The 16,606-nt window shown below is 43.2% G+C and overlaps 1 protein-coding gene across 2 annotated transcripts in view; it reads right to left on the bottom strand.

Annotated features, from left to right (window-relative positions):
- Stxbp1 (syntaxin binding protein 1) overlaps positions 1 to 16,532 on the bottom strand; it is a 66,126-nt gene extending 49,594 nt beyond the window's left edge. Inside the window, exon 1 of one of the 2 annotated variants that reach the window (XM_058581787.1) lies at positions 16,354 to 16,532. In XM_058581787.1, the coding sequence (XP_058437770.1) occupies positions 16,354 to 16,390 (37 nt within the window). In that variant the 5' untranslated portion in view covers positions 16,391 to 16,532. The remainder of the gene's footprint in view (positions 1 to 16,353) is intronic. The other variant, XM_046451598.2, reaches the window with a different exon arrangement.
- Between the last annotated feature and the right edge of the window lie 74 nt (positions 16,533 to 16,606).

Genomic DNA, 16,606 nt, shown 5'->3' with positions numbered 1-16,606 from the left:
ACACACACACACACACACACATCCAGTTTAAGGAGAGCTATTTCCTCTTCCAAATCCACAGAACTGGTTACAATAAGATACCAGGAAAAGAAAACATCCTGCTGGGGCTGGGGTTTGGTCCCAGGATCAAGCAGGAAGAAGGTGGAGCTAGAAAAATGCTGAGGATACAAAGAGAAAGGCCTGAGTGGACACTCGTTGAATGTGCAGGCGGGTGACATGATAGAGAACCATTCTGCTGCTTATGATTTGATACGGGTTTCTTGATTCTGCAGCACTGTTATTTCCTGTGATCTACCTCCTTGGCCCAGCAAGCCTACTGCCGCCTCATTCTGTCACTGCACATTTCCTCATTTGGGCTCTTGGTTCCTGACTTCTGTTTGAGAGTGCTCAGACAGTCTGCTCTTAGGGGTCATCTTCCAGAGTCAATTCTTCCCCTGAGCCTTTGCAATACTTTTTTCCCTGTAGAAGTTTTACAAATCTCCCATGTAGATTTTCCTCTGTCTCTTCTGCTTAAAATCACCTAGGCGAGGCAGTTCTTTGACGCCCTTCCCCATGCATCTGTGTGTGTTTGAATATTCTGCCAGAACATAGGCGAAGGCTCTGTGCCCAGATAGTACTTGCTGCCTGCCCGCAGCTGGGGGACAGATAGGTGGCAGAGACTGACAGGGAATTCAGCTCTCTGCTCTGTGTCACTGAGCTAAAGGCCATGGCCCTGTTGAGGGAGTACACTGGGGTCCAGGAGGGTATGACGAGCCCAGTCATAAGCAGCAGCCTCCAGCTCCATTTGATCCCCTGCTTCGGAGTGAGCTGAGGAGCTAGCTAGTATGAAACTCCCGGATCTGGGGTATCCCAGATATTTGTTTTTAACCTCTGTCTCTCTTTGGTCAGGCTTTTGTTTGCTGCCCAGTCATCCCTAGCGGGCTCAGAGACTATTTCCTCTCTCTCCCTCTCTCAGTGGTCTGGGCTGCTGAGCGGCTCATCTGCAGTATTAGGAACTTAGGGTGTGGTGGTCTTCCGCCTTAGGCTGGTGGCCACTCCCCGCCTTCCTTCCTGGAATGCATTCTTATAAATGATCAAGTCTTATTTTTAGATTCTGAGTCTGTGGTCTTGTTTTCCACAATAGATGTGTGGTAACTGACTTAGCAAGGTGCTAAACAACTCAGTGAGGCCCTGTCTCCAGATAAAATACAAAATAGGGCTGGGGATGTGGCTCAGTGGTCGAGTGTCCGCGAGTTCAATTCCAGATACACCCCATAAAAACAAAACAAAACAAAAAAACTACTGGGAATTTTTAAAGACCATGAGAACAGAAATGAAAAATGATAGACAGTAATGTAATGTTGAGGAACTCTATTATAAAACACAGCAAAAATTCAGATAGATAAAAGATTTAAAAATTAGAAGACCAGTCCATGAGGTCCAGCATTTGAGGGATAGGAATTCTATAAAGAGAAAACTAAGGGAGGAAATCATTAGGGAAGTCATTTAAGATGCTTTCCCAGCCAGGCATGGTGGCATTGCCTGTAATCCCAGCAGCTCAGGAGGCTGAGGCAGGAGGATCACAAGTTCAAAGCCAGCCTCAGCAACTTAGCAAGGCCCTAAGCAACATAACGAGACCCTGTCTCAAAATAAAAAATAAACAGGCTGGGGATTTGGCTCAGTGATTAAGCACCCCTGGGTTCAATCTCTGGTACAAAAACAAACACAAAAACTTTTCCAGTAGGTAATCCATCCTAAGATTCTTTCTTTTAAGAGAAAGCTAACTGGAAAACACAGAGCCACAGGGTTGCCTCCTCTGAAAATCCTGAAGCAGCACAACTTCCTCAAGCATGATGAGTCTGCAGGCTGAGTGATTTTAAAATGCTGTGCCTCATGGTAGTCTATTGCTAAAATCCATAACCAACACGCAGTGTGGAAAGAACCTCTTATTCAACTCCCATGTTTTATCTTCCTCAAATCCTTAGCAACTAGCACCAGCAACATGGATATATCCAAGACCAGAGTGCTGCCCGGACCATACCAAAGCTCAAAAGAAACTGAGCAAAGAGGTCAACAAGCCTAGCTTCACTAGGTTACTCCCAACCTACAAATTCTTCCTTCTTGCCTCCTGGGCTGCCAAACTGTAGCAGCTTAGTTCCTACTGTCATTCAAAGAAGTTCATGAGGATCAAATCTGCAGCTGGATTAGAATCAACCAGAAAATCCTAGGTGCATCTAAGCACAGTAAAAGCAGACTTTGTGTCCCACTATTGCAATTCTTCTTGTGGCTTAAACTTGTCCTTGTGAACCTATGCTTGTGTGAAACATGAGAATAATGCTGTCTGTCCCCGGGAGTCACAGAGAAGGAAAAAATCTGCCACAGCTTGTCTTCCTGCTCTGAGAGTCCAGACTGCAGGCTTATAAGATTCCTTCCAAAGCCAAGTTTCCACAATTTGATACCATCTGAACACAGCATAAAACCCAAATCCTCATAGTTCTGCATTATGACCAACTATGACATTTCTGCATTTTCTTCTCCAAATGATCAGGAGCAGTCAAGGCATAGTGGCACATGCCTGTAATCCCAGAGAGTGACGAGGCTGAGGCAGGAGGATTGCAAGTTTAGACCAGCCTCAGCAATTTAGTGAGGCCCTAAGCAACTTAGCAAGAACTTGTCTCAAAATAAAATTTTTTTAAAGGGCTAGGGATATGGCTCAGTGGTTAAGCATCCCTGGTTTAACCTTTGGTGCAAAAAAAAAAATTTTTTTAAATAAAAATAAAAAGGGCTGGGGATGTAGCTCAGTGGTAAAGCATCCTTGGGTTACTTTAATAAGACACAAGGAAGTGGGCTGGGGAGGTGGCTCAGTTAGTAGAACACTTGCCTGTATACACAAGGCTTTGGGTTCAATCCTAGGAAAGGAAAACTCCTGAAAAGACCTGGAAAGCTCAGTCATCCTGAGCTGAAGACTCTGTAAGACCAAGGTCCCGGAGTCAATCAGAGGGGCTGTGAGTCACAAATCACAGTTAGATCCACCTTCCTGCTCATATTCCCAAGTCTGCTGGCTGCTCCTGCTGGGCCCATCCGGTCAATGTCAGTATCACTCTCTTTTCTCTTCACTCTCCACCCTCCCCTTGACTGACCTACCCCCACTTCAGGGTCAGATGACTCCTCTGTCCGGCCCTCTTAGCATTTCCCCACAGACAGTTCAGAGGCCTATAGAAGCTGATCTCCCTCCAGTCCTGTTTCTTTTCCTGCCCTTCATCCCCCAGTGAATGGCATGACCTTCAGATTGGCTGCCTGAGCCAGAAAACTGGGATTCTTCCCAGATACCCACCCCTCCCCTCATCTTTCACATCCAATCACTATGACCTTCCAACACCCTAAGACTCCTTCCAGCCTACCTCCTTCTCCCTGTCCTGTGTGCTGGTGCTCAGTCCCTGACACAGGTCAGCATCCTGGCCACCATTAACCCAGCCTGGACCCCCCACAACTGCCTAGCTCACTGCCTCCTGTCCAATCTCCACACAACAACCAGGGAGCTTGTTAAACTGAACTCTAACCCCGTCTCTCCCTGACTTCATACCCTCAGTGGATCCCCTGGCTCCTGACCAAAGATGAAAGATCCTAGGGCTAGTGGCCTATAATCTCAGTAGCTCAGGACGCTGAGGCAGGAAGATCACAAGTTCAAAGCCAGCCTCAGCAACTTAGTGAGGCCCTAAGCAACTTAACAAGACCCTGTCTCTAAATAAAATATTTTTAAAATGACCGAGCCAGATGCGGCTCAGTTTAAATGCTCCTGGGTTCCATCCCTTGTACCAAAAAAAGAAAAAAGGAAAAAAGCAGCTTTCCAGTTTCTCTCTGCCAGCTCCCTTCTCAACCCCAGCCAGAAGGAACTTCGCACCCTCTAGGCCTCCCTAACTTCCTAGAGACCCCAACATCACCTGTAGTGCCCTATCAAGGCAAGGCAGCCAGGACAGGTTCCCACCATGTTACCCCTGCCCATCTGGACCAGGTCTGCTGACCTACCATAAAACCTACACTGTGGTTGAATGGAAGAAAGCCCCTGTTCCAGGGTCCCTCCAAGGCCTGCTGGGGTGGAAACTAGCCATGCTCCATGGTACTAAAGTTCTCTGAATCTGTACCTTAGCAGCTAGGCTCCAAGGATTTTTAAAAATTCTTTTTTATTTCTTTAAAAATTTTCTCCATCTTTCTCTACATTTTTTTCTTCCCAAGAATAAAAGAGCTTTTTCTAGTATGTTTGGCAAATACTTAATATCTCATTTACTTACTACAAGGTCAGCTCTTAAATCAAATTCATTAGTTGTTATTTAAAGCCAAATATCAGTGGCATTCAAGAAACAGAAAAGAGTGATTTGAGCAATTTAAGCTGTAGGTAGTTACTCTACCCACAGAGCCCAGGGGTGTACATCAGGGTGAGGCAGACCAGTGTCTATCTTAGCACACTGCTTCGTGCTAAGCTTACAAACAACAAAAAAAGATTCACCAGAGTGGGGGCAGTCGGCGGTTGTCTAATGATTAGACACACTCCTTTCAAAAGTGCAAGTGATCCCTTTTCTTGACTCTTCTATGATTTATTTAATACCCTGAGCAGAGAAGCTGATCTCTGTAACTACATCTGTACAATAATAACCCCTTATGTTGGCTCCTTATTGTTTTCCAAGCAATGTTTTGAATATGACTTAAAATAATTCTGTGATACTTGGACTAGAATTTCCAATTTAAAAAGAGGTGGATAACAAGACCAGGTCACCCAGCCTCCAAAAGTAAGACCCAACTGTCCCTGGGTGTTCTGACTTCAAATCCAAAACTTTTCCCACTGTCCAATAATGTTCCCCACTTATTTAAGGATCTTTTTCCCCCTAATTAAAAAAAAAAAAAAAAAGGCACAGAAAGAAAGTAAAACTCACATTTGCTGAAATGAAAGTGGAATCTTGGACACTTCCCCTTAAGGTTACCAATGCCCTGCACAGGAGGCAATGAAGGGGAGGTCCAAGGGGGGGATTCCCCAAGCACTTCCAGAGCAAGCACAGGACTACAGTGCAAAATTTATGGCTTCTGAGTTACAAGAAAGGACTACAAAATTTAGAACCACCACCGAATAAAAGTTACTTCAATAGCTGCCAAACACCTTTTGTCTCAAGCGCTGTGTGCCCAGAAAGTGTTGGGAAAACTTTCAGTGTACACTCCAGCTCTTGCTGGACCAGGGGCATGTGCATGCACTGTCACATCTGATGTGACACGGGGATGATACTTGAGCCCTAACCCACCTCTGGGGGGAATTCTGTTCCAATTTAGACTACTAGTCATCCTACTGCAAGAGTGACATCCAGCTGGGTACAGTGGTGCACACCTGTAATCCCAGCAGCATGGGAAGCTAAAGCAGGAAGAGCACAAGTTTGAGGCCAGCCTCAGCCACTTAGTGAGGCTCTAAAGAACTTAGTAAGACCTTATCTCAACATAAAGAATAAAAAGGGTTGGAGATGTGGCTCAGTGGTAAAGCACTCCCAGGTTCAAACCCCAGTAGGGGTGGGTGGAAGATGTGAAGAAGATTTGAGAAAGAAAGTGTATTCAGTTGTTCATTCCAAATACTTACTGAGTGCCTACTATGTACCAGTGGTGGTCTAGTACAGGAAACACCTGAACAGAACAGCGACCAAAACTAAGGTTGTGACCTCATGGAGCTTACATTAGCTGGTGGACAAGAAAATAAACAAATAAAGCAGTACCTATAAAATATTAGATAATGACAAGTGACAATTCAGCATAGTAAAGAAGTTAGGAAATTCTAGGAGAAAGTTTCCATTTCCTATGATAAAGGTGTCATTTTAAATCAATGAGCAAAGGAAGAAAAGCCACCATATGATATTTAGATAACTGGCTGATTTTAGTGGGAAAAATAAGTTTATTTCTATACTTCTCACAGAATAAATTCCACAGGAATCAAACAAAATGATAAAGGTAACAAGATAACATTGACACTTCTTATATTCCTGGGTGAGAGCTTTCCAAACATCATTAGAAAACATTAAGGGAAAGGCTGACAGACACAACTACTTCTACTCAGTAAAAACAACAAAAACCAAATTTAAAGACAAACTTGAAAAATATATGCAACGCATACCAATAGGCCACTGGCGTGGTGGTGCACGCCAGCAATCCCTGTGTCTGGGGAAGTTGAAACAGGAGATCACAAGTTGGAGGCCAGCCTAGGCAACTTAGCAAGACCCTGTCTCAAAATTAAAAATAGAAAGGGCTAGACATGTGGCTCAGGGATGAGAGCACCCCTGAGATCAATCCCCAGTATCTCTAAAAAAATTAAAATAATCTACCTAAAACTAAGACCCACCTTCCTACCTATCTACCTGTTAAGGTCTTTGAATCCATTTTTTAAAAACACCAAATAGAGGGGCTGGGGTTGTGGCTCAGTGTAGAGCGCTTGCCTACCATGTGTGAGGCACTGGTTCGATTCTCAGCACCACATATAAATAAATAAAGGTCCATCAACAACTAATAAAATATAAAAAAAAACCCAAACCCACCAAATAGAAAAATAGACAAAGGACATGTTAGTTATCTATTGCTATATAACAAATTCTCCCAAGACCAAAGATTCTGAGGGCCAGGAGTCCTAAGCAGCGTGACTGGGTGATCCTGCTCAGGGTCTCAAGTGAGGTCACTGCTGTCCAGTTATCCACCAGTTGCAGGTATCTCAAGAGGGCTGAAGAATCCATTTCCAGGCTCACTCCTATTGTTGGAGCCTGTTGTCTTGCTGACCTCAATTCCTTGCCACATGAGCTGCCACAGGCTGCTCACAGGAGGCAACCACTCCTCAGAGCAAGCAAAGTGGCAAAGATGCGCAAGAATGGCTGTGTCTTTACAGCCTGGTTTAGAAGTGACATATCATCACTTCGTGGGAGGGGATTACACAGGTGTGTAAGTACCAGAGGCCATTCTGGGAGCTGCCACCCCAGAACAGGAACAAGAGCTCCTACACCAGGGCTGGGAGGAAGCAAGAAAGGCAGAGGGAAACAGCAGTGGACATTAGGGGACATTAGTCACTGTCCACACCTCTATAATGCTCGATTGTACGACTTTTAATTTACAATGAACTCTACTTTTATAACTTTGAGAAACAAGTTTTTAAAAAATGTTTATTAAGAAAAAAACAGGGCTGGGGTTGTGGCTCAGTGGTACAGAGCTCACCTAGCATGCACAAGGCACTGGGTTCGATCCCCAGCACCACATAAATGTAAAATAAGGATACTGTATACACCTAAAAGTTAATATTAACAAAAAAAGGAAAAAAAACAGCTGGGAGAGGTGGCTCATGCCTGTAATCCCAGCAATTTGGGAGACTGAGGCAAGAGGATTGCAAGTTCAAGGCTAGTCTGGGCACTTTAAAAAAAAACCCTGACTCAGAATAAAAAATAAAAAGGCCTGGGTATGTAGCTTAATGATAGAGCAGCCCTGGATTCAATCTCCAGGATAGAAAGATAAGGAAAGCAAGCAAGAGCACAAGCATAGGCTGCACCTCTGGCTCCTGCCGGGGCACACCAGGAGCTCCGCAGCAGGCACCGTTCCCTTAAGACATCATTCCTAATGCTTAGGTCCTAAGTCGACCTAATTATCCCTACTTTATCAATGAAGAAACTGAGGCGCAGAGATTAAGTCACTTAGAATACGTTATTAGTGGTAAGGCTACAATTCAAACCCAGGGTTCCCTGGCTCCAAAAGGCTGAGCTCTTTGCTAGGCCCCTGGATTCCCTCTGTAAACACTGGAGGGAGGAAGGCACCAATGCCCAGAGCACAAGGAGACATTCAAAACAAGTGGCTCCTGGGCTAAAGAACTGCTGCCAACCAAATTAACAGAACTGTTCCTGTGCAGTTAGGTTCTCCCCTCCTGTTCATCCACCCTTCCCACTTTCCACTTCACTTCCAAGCCAATTCAGGCCCTCTACAAGGTGGTGTCAATATTAGCTGAGCTAAAGATTATGATCAATTGGTCTGAACTTCAAATCTGAATCTACAAACTACTGGTTTGCTTAAAATGAAACTGTAACAATAAAATTAAATCTGCCAATCACAGGTGCCCAGGGCAGTGCATTTAATGCTCACAACAATCCCATGATAAATGATCATCAGCCTTATTTTACATTGAGGAGAGGAGACAGAGGTCCAAAGAGTTCAGGGTGATTCCTCAAGGTTACACTCAATTGTTACAATGATTTTAATAATTAATATTTACAATAGTGTTCAACATATGCCAAACATTGCATAAGAGCTGTGGATATGTTAGCTGGTTTAATGTTTATAATAACACAGGGAGAAAGGACCCATTTTAAATAAACACCTACTGGCAGGTGCACTGGCAGGAGCAACTCGGGAGGTGGAGGCAGGAGGATGCAAGTTCAAAGCCAGCCTCAGCAACTTAGCAAGACCCTGTCTCTAAATAAAATATAAAAAAGGCTGGAGAGGGCTAGGGTTATGGCTCAGTAGTAGAGCGCTTGCCCAGCATGTATAAGGCACTGGGTTCAATCCTCAGCACCACATAAAAATAAATAAGAAAGGAAAGAAAAGAAAGAAAGGTGTTGAAGGTGGAGGGAGTGGTGGAGATGTGGCTCAGTGGTTAAATGCCCCTGGGTTCAATCCTTGGTATCAAATTAAAAAAAAACAAAAACAAAAACCCTACTGTGTATACTAAAAATTTATATACATTGTCTTTAATGTTCACAAGAGTCTTGCAAACTAAACACAATTATCTTAATTTTACAAATGAGTGAGTTCAGTTAACTTGCCCAAAATGATACAAATAAGTGATATCTTTCTGATTCCAAAGTCCATGTTATCACACACGAAACAAGGTAAATTTTTAAAAAGAAACTCAGGAATATAATATTATTCACTTATCTTAGAAAACTATCCTAGGTGTGGTTTTGGAGGGGAAAAATAATAATTTTCCTAGGAACTATAGGAAGGTAGAATAGGTACAGGCAAAGGTGATATTTAAAATTCTTAATGAGGGCTAGGGATGTAGCTGTGGGTTCAACCCTCAGCACCACAAAAGAATTAGATAAAGAAGAAATAAAGTAAAAATAGATGTAACATTCTTTTAATCCATGATGGCCTATTTCTCAATTATTTATGCTTCTTTTACCTCTTTTATCAGGGTTTTTAGTTTTCAACATACAGGTCTGAAACATATTATTAGATTTATATCTAAGGGTGTTCATTTGTTTGTTTTGGTTCTATTGTAGATGATACTCCCCCCCACCCCACCACACCCCTGTTGCTGGGGATCAAACCCAAGGCCTTGCACATGCTAAGCAAGTGCTCTACCACTGGGCTATATCTCAACTCTGTAAATGGTACTATTTTAAATATCACCTTCTAATTATTCATTGTTAATATATAAGAATACAGTTAAGGGCTGGGACTGTAGCTCAGTGGCAGAGCACTTGCACGTTTGAGGCGCTGGGTTTGATCCTTAGTACCACATAAGAAAATAAACAAATAAAAAATAAAGGCATGCTGTCTGTCTACAACTATAAAAAAAATTTAATAAAGAATACAGCTTAGGGCTAGGGTTGTGGCTTAGTGCTAGAGTGCTCACCTAGCATGCATTAGGCACTGGGTTCGATCCTCAGCACTACATAAATATAAAATAAAGATATTGTGCCCACCTAAAATTAGAAAATAAATATTAAAAAAATAGAATACAGTTTATTCAGCAGGCACAGTGGTACAGCCTGTAATCCCAGCGGCTCTGGAGGCTGAGACAGGAGGACCTTGAGTTCAAAGCCAGCCTCAGCAAAAAGCAAGGCACTAAACAACTCAGTGAGACCCTGCCTCTAAATAAAATACAAAAAGTAGGGCTGGGGATGTGGCTCAGTGGTTGAGTGCCCCTGAGTTCAATCCCTGGTACAAAAAAAAAAAAAAAAATACAGTTCATTCATATAAATTGAACTTGTAAACTGAGATTTGAACAAACTGTGAAATTCTCTTTATCATAGAGTTGTTCCCTTATTTATGAAGCTAAGAATTATGGTATTTACATTGCAATACAGCAAAGAAACTAAAATATTAAAAGTAAGCCGTGTATAGTCGTAAACACCTATAATCCCAGTGATTCAGAAGCCTGAGGCAGGAGGATCACAAGTTCAAGCGAGCCTCAGCAACTTAGCAATCGAGGCCCTAAGCAACTTAGTGAGACCCTGTCTCAAAATTTTAAAAAAGGGAGTGTGGTGAGGATGTGGCTCAATACTAAAGTGTCCCTAGGTTTAATCCCCAGTACCTATAAAATAAAATATTAAAATTCCAGAAGGATTTTTAATAGATATCAACAAGCTGATTCTTTTTTTTTTTTTTAAATATTTATTTATTTTTTTTTTTTTTAGTTTTCGGTGGACACAACATCTTTGTTTGTATGTGGTGCTGAGGATCGAACCCAGGCCACACGCATGCCAGGCGAGCGCGCTACCGCTTGAGCCACATCCTCAGCCTCTTTTTTTTTTTTTTTTTTTTTAATAATTTTTAGTTGTTGACGGACCTTTATTTTGTTTATTTGTATGTGGTGCTATGAATTGAACTCAGTGCCTCACACATGCTAGGCAAGTGCTCTTCCACTAAGCTACCACCCCAGCCCACAAGCTGATTCTTAAATTAATATAGATAAGCAAATGAACCAAAATAATTATGAAAAGAATAATGTTGAGGAATCACAATATTTAATTTCTATTTAGGTTTAAACCTAAATAATTAAGACAGATTGGATGTGAGTGAAGGCATATGTACAAATCAATGAATCAGTACAGAGTCCAGAAATAGACCTACTGACATATGGTCAGCTGATATGAAGGCAACTCAATGTAGCTGGATATGGGTGACAAGTTCAAGGCCAGCCTCAGCAAATTACTGAACCCCTAAGCAATTTAATAAGACCTATGTCTTAAAAATAAAAAGGGCTGGGAACTTATCTCAGTGGTAAAGCATCCCTGAGTTCAATCTCCCATACCAAAAAAAAAAAAAAAAAAGACAACTCATATAATAAAAAATAGTCTTTATTATAAATGGTGTTAGAACAACTAGACACTCTAACACAAAGGAAAAGAATCCTTGATCATATCTCACATAATATGCAAAAATTAGCTCAAAATGAGTCAAAAACTAAATGCGTAACCTAAAAACATATAACTTCTAGAAGAAATGGGAAAATTTTTGTGAATTTGGGTTAGAGAGTTTTTTCAGATAGGATACCAAAAACAAAGATAAAAAAGGTGATAAACTGTACTTCACCAAAATTAAGAACTTCTGCTTTGAAAAAATATTGAGAATGAAAAGACAAGCTACAGACTGTATGAAATATTTTTAAATTCCATTTCTGATAAATATTTGAAGCCTTCTCAAAGTTCGGTAACAAGGCCAGGTAAAGAAAGACATTTCTCAAATCCCAGCAACTTAGGAGACTGAGGCAGGAGGGGTGCAAGTTCAAGGACAATCTCTGCAACCTAGAAAGACCCTGTCTCAAAAAATAAAAAAGGCTGAGATATAGCCCAGTAGTAGAGTGCTCCTGGGTTCAATCCCCAGTACCAAAAAAGAAAATAAAAACTGGCATTTTTATATAAAGTTAAACATAACTTATCATATGACCCATTAATCCCAGGAATTTTTATAGCAATATGATATGTTCACACAAAAGTCTGTGTCTGAATGTTTTATGCTTTATTCCTAACTGCCCATAACTGGAAATAACTCAGATGTCCTTCAGCTAGAGGATGGATAAGCAAACTGCAGTGACCCTACCACAGGACAGTAGTCAGCAACAAAAACAGATGGCAGAGATGCAGACGTGAATGCATCCCAAATGCAGCATGCTAAGCAAAAGGAGTCATCTTTTAAAAGATACATACCATATGATTCCACTGACCCGGCTTCTGGAAAAAGCAAAACTATAGAGACAGAAGCAGTTCAATGGTTGTCAGGGGCTGGCAGGAAAGACTTGACAGTAAACAGATACCAGAAGGGAATCTGGAGGGGGTGGGGTGCTGTTCTTTATTCTGATTTTGGTGGTGGCCACAAGATTGGGTGTGACAGCTGAAATTTGAAAAAACTATTCACTTAAAAGGATGAATTTTGCCAGATGTGATGATGAAAGCCTGTCATTCTAGCAGAAGGATTGCAAGTTTGAAGTTAGCATCAGCAACTTGGGGAGACCCTGAATCAAAATAAAAAATAAAAAGAACTGGAGATGTAAAATACCCCTGGGTTTAGTCCCCAGTATCACACACACACACACAAAAGTACATGTGAAGAAACTGGTAACAGGTAGGAAATAACAAGAAATATAGTACATATGAGAATGCTTGAGTCTTTGTAACACAAAACTTCAGCGGATAGGTGAGAACTCTAGACTACAGCATGGATTTACATGAAATATCATATATTAACATACATAGATGCCATCAAAAAAGTGGAATTCTCCTTTTTCTTACAATCTCTTTGCAAAGCAGAGGGAAAAAAAACTAGAATAAAAAAGTAAAAAATTGAGTAGAATCAGGCTACGGATATAGCACAGTGGTAAAGTACTTGCCTAACATGCATTAGGCCCTGGGCTCAATCCCTAGCACAGCATCTCTCTCTCTCTCTCTCTCTCTCTCTCTCTCTCTCTCTCTCTCTCATAATCTAGACGGGCAAGACCATAAGTATACCATAGTGAGCATGCCTAAGTGTGTTGGGAGTTAGGTGCAGTGGTGTGCAAGCCTGTAATCCAGCTACCCAGAAGGTGGAGGCAGGAAGATCATAAGTTCAAGGCCAACATCAGCCACTTAGTGAGACCCTGTCTCAAAATAAAGTAAAAAGGGCTGGGAATATAGCTCAATAGAGAGGGTCCCAGAGATCAATCTCCAGTACAAACAACAACAAGAACAACAAGAAACTGTGTTAGGAAAGTAACAGGAAAAACTTCCCAGAACAACATAAGAGTGGTCCCATGTTTTACTTGGCTTTATAACCCCATGGTTCTTTTTTTTTTTTTTTTTTTTTTTGAAGTTGTAGATGGAAAGAATGCCTCCATTTTATTTGTTTATTTTTATGTGGTGCTAAGGATTGAACCCAGTGCCTTATACATGCGAGGTAAGTGCTCTGCCACTGAGCTACAGCCCAGGCGCCTCCACGGCTCTTTGTAAGCTCTGAATAAATGTCTGTTGAATGAATAACTAAAGTAAAGGCAACCTGTCTCCTCAGCTATCACTGAGCTATAACCCTAACCATTTTTATTTTGAGACAAGGTCTAAGTTGCTTAGGGCCTCACCAAATTACTGAGGTTAGTAACTTGTGATTCTCCTGCCTCAGCCTCCTCAGTAGTTGGAATTACCACCGCACCTGGCATCTCCTCCACTTTTTTTTTTTTTGTAGCTGTAGTTACTGGCTACTCAATAAAGCTCAACCCAGAAGGGACAACAGGGAACTAGAAAAGTGGCTCAGTTATACAGCATGAGCCTACTGTGCACCCAGCCCTGAGTTCAACTGCCAGCATTGCAAAAAAATATTTATTTTGCTTTCCTTCATATTCTAAGTAACATTCATTCAACAAATATTAACTCCCCAGTATGCTGCTGTTCTTGGCACCCAAACACATAAAATAAAGACCCTGCTCTGGCAGAAGTAACATTCAAGTGTATGAAACAATCACCCTCTCTGCCACTGTTCCGCATCACCAAAAAAAAAAAAAAAAAAAAAAGAACAAGATCATTTTAATTGCTATGAAAGTAAACAAACATTTTAATTTATCATGGAAAAAAATGTCATAAATAGGGTTAGAGAGGTAGTCCAAAGGTAGGGTGCTTGCTTAGCAAGCACAAGGCTCTGGGTTCAAACCCCAAATAGCAAAAAAGAAAAGAAAAAGATAAATAGTGATTAAGGATGTTAGTTTAGATTGGGAAGACCAGGGTGTGGAGGTGACATCTAAACTGGCACACAGAGGTTAGAAAACACCTTTATTTTACTTTATTTTTTTAGAGAAAAAGGCAAAGCTAAAAAACCCATCTTCAAATTAGGAGACAGAATTAACCTGTATCAGTGACAAAAGATTGCAATAATATATTTTTCTAGAATATATGCCTAACTCAATCATTACAGCAATAGAATCCCACATTCACCGCTTTAGGTAAAACGGGTTTCCTTTCACTTTTTACACTGTGATTTTGCTTTATTTCAGTAATAAATTTTAGGCATATTGCATATTGATTCATTTTGCTTTTATTTACCTTTATGCTTGCTTCTACAGAAAACAAGGGAGGGGAACTAGGGAGCCACCTGGAAAAACAAGGGTCCTAACAAAAGGATGCACAAACTTGATTTCTACAACAGTTAGGAATTTTATCTTCTAAGTGAAGTATTCAAATATAACATTTGAAACAATGTAGCATGTAATATTCCAGTCATCCCTACTTTTTAACGCTTTAAAAGGATATTGGAAGGAAATGGTATGTATAGAATAATAAAGTTTTTTTTTTTTTTTTAACTAAGGTTGCAAAGAAATGGACACCAGGTTTTAAAAAATTAATTAACACTGACTTTAGCAAGTCATTAACTGCTGCAAATCTCCATTTCTTTCCCTTGGGTAAAATAAGGATGTTGATATAAGGGGATCCCTGTGGATTCTTCCAGTCTTAAACACTGATTCTCCTCAGAAAACAGCCAGGATAATTCGGGTGTTACTGTAAGCATCTTTTAACAAATGTTCATTTGGAGTTCAGTTTTTATAACAATATTCTTCTGATATAATAGGTCAGGTAAGGTCATTCAACAAGACTCCTCAATAGGAATATTTCCCATATTCTGATGAGAAGAATAAGGAAAGGGAAAAACAGTTATGAAGCTCCAAAAGAACTCGACAACAGCGAAAGCACTGGAGAGCAGACACGGAGCAAGACTGCGAGCGCCGTAATAGGAGAGAATCACTGGAAAGGAAACTGTAAATTTCCACCATTTTTATTTTTTTCCTTTTTTATCCTCTCCTACAGAGAAAAGCCCAGTTTTAATTTTCCCTTAACTCAAGAGTAAGCAAAAGCTACAGCAGTCCTCACACGTTTTTTTTTTTTTTTGTCATAAAGAAACGCCAAAATATGGAAGAGGCGCTATTTTTCTACACATAATCACTGATCTTATTTAGCACAGAGAACGCCGTTTTCCAGATATTCCCCATCAGCCCTCACTCCGCTGCAGCCGACGCTCACCACCACCCATTTTTCTAAATCCATTCATGCTGGGCCTTTCATCCAAACCCATAAACAACCATTTCCTCCCTGCAGCAATGTCTGAGCTGCCTAAGACGGTCAGCCGAGCCAGGCTGAGTCCTGCAAAGAGGGAGACTGCAGACTGCGGCGCTGGGTAGGGCCATCCTCCCGCGGTCCACAGAAGCCCTCCTCTCTTCCGAGTGATGGAAGAGGGTTCGCGACCCAGGCAAGACCCCGCCCTTGGAAGCCAAGCCCGGAGATGGGGAGGAGGAGTGAGGCGGCTCAGCCCAGCAGAGCAGAGCCTTTGGAAAACAGGCGTCTCCTCCCCAGCTGGCAGGAGTGGCCGGGCCGCGCGCGCCGAGCCGCTCCCAGGTGGGTCTCCGCAGCCGGGGACCGCGGCTCGGCTCCCGGGAGGGGGAGGGAGGAGAGGAGGACACAGGCCGGGATTTCTCTCGTCACGATTCTCGAGGGAGGGTGGGAAAGAGAGAGGGACGGGAGACAGAAAAAGCAGCGGAATCGGGGAGCTCGAGGAATAAAGGCAAGGAAGGGGAGAGGGGGAATGGGGGACAGGCAATGAGAGTGACGAAGAATCGGGGTGCCGGGGTGATGCTGCAGAGGAGGGCAATGGGCTGGCGGGGATAAAGGCGGAGTGAAGGGGGAGGGATGGGTCCGGGGGTGAAGCGGGAATGGAGGATGGGACGAGGGGGGAAGAGAGATGGAGAAATGGGGGCGAGGGGATAGAGGTAAAAAGGACAGCGGGATGTTGATGAAGGAGAGGTGTGGGTGAAGGGGAAAGAAGTGGGGGAGAGGAGAGGGATGGAGTGAGTGGCGCAGGTGAAGGGGGATGGCGATAAAGGAGAAGGAGCTGGGGTGCAGAGGGGAGCGGCAGGAACAGGGACCACAAGCGGGAAGGGGAGAGCGGGGCCGGGCCGCAGGAGGCCGGGAAGGACTTCCCTCCCGGGTGGGCGGCACCAAAATAACGGGACCCTGCGGGCCTGGAGCCCCCAGAGGGGTGGGCCAGCGTCCAGGCGCGGAGGCCGGGGCGCTGCAGTCAGGTACCGCGGGGCTCCTCCAGGCAGCCGCAACCCCCGCCTGCGGGAAGGACCCCGACTCCACTTACTCTCTCCGACCACAGCTTTGAGACCAATGGGGGCCATGGCGCTGCGCGATTCTCTGGGCTTCAAGCCTCCTTACGCGACGCCCGCAGACACCGCGGTCTCCTCGAACCGCGCGCTCGGAAGGCTGCAGCCCGCCGCCCCGCTGCCGCGCTCGGGACCGACTGACGCGCGGACTCGGCGCGGGGGCGCGGCGCGAGCCAGAGCGAGGCTGCCGAGCCTCCGGAGCGCGCGGGGGCGGGGCCAATTAGGGCGGGG

The sequence above is a fragment of the Marmota monax genome, unplaced genomic scaffold, assembly GCF_021218885.2.
Source record: "Marmota monax isolate L192 unplaced genomic scaffold, Marmota_monax_Labrador192_F-V1.1 WCK01_AAM20220418_F8-fsc00020, whole genome shotgun sequence".
NCBI lineage: Eukaryota > Metazoa > Chordata > Mammalia > Rodentia > Sciuridae > Marmota > Marmota monax.
This window is presented reverse-complemented; position numbering and strand designations above follow the sequence as displayed.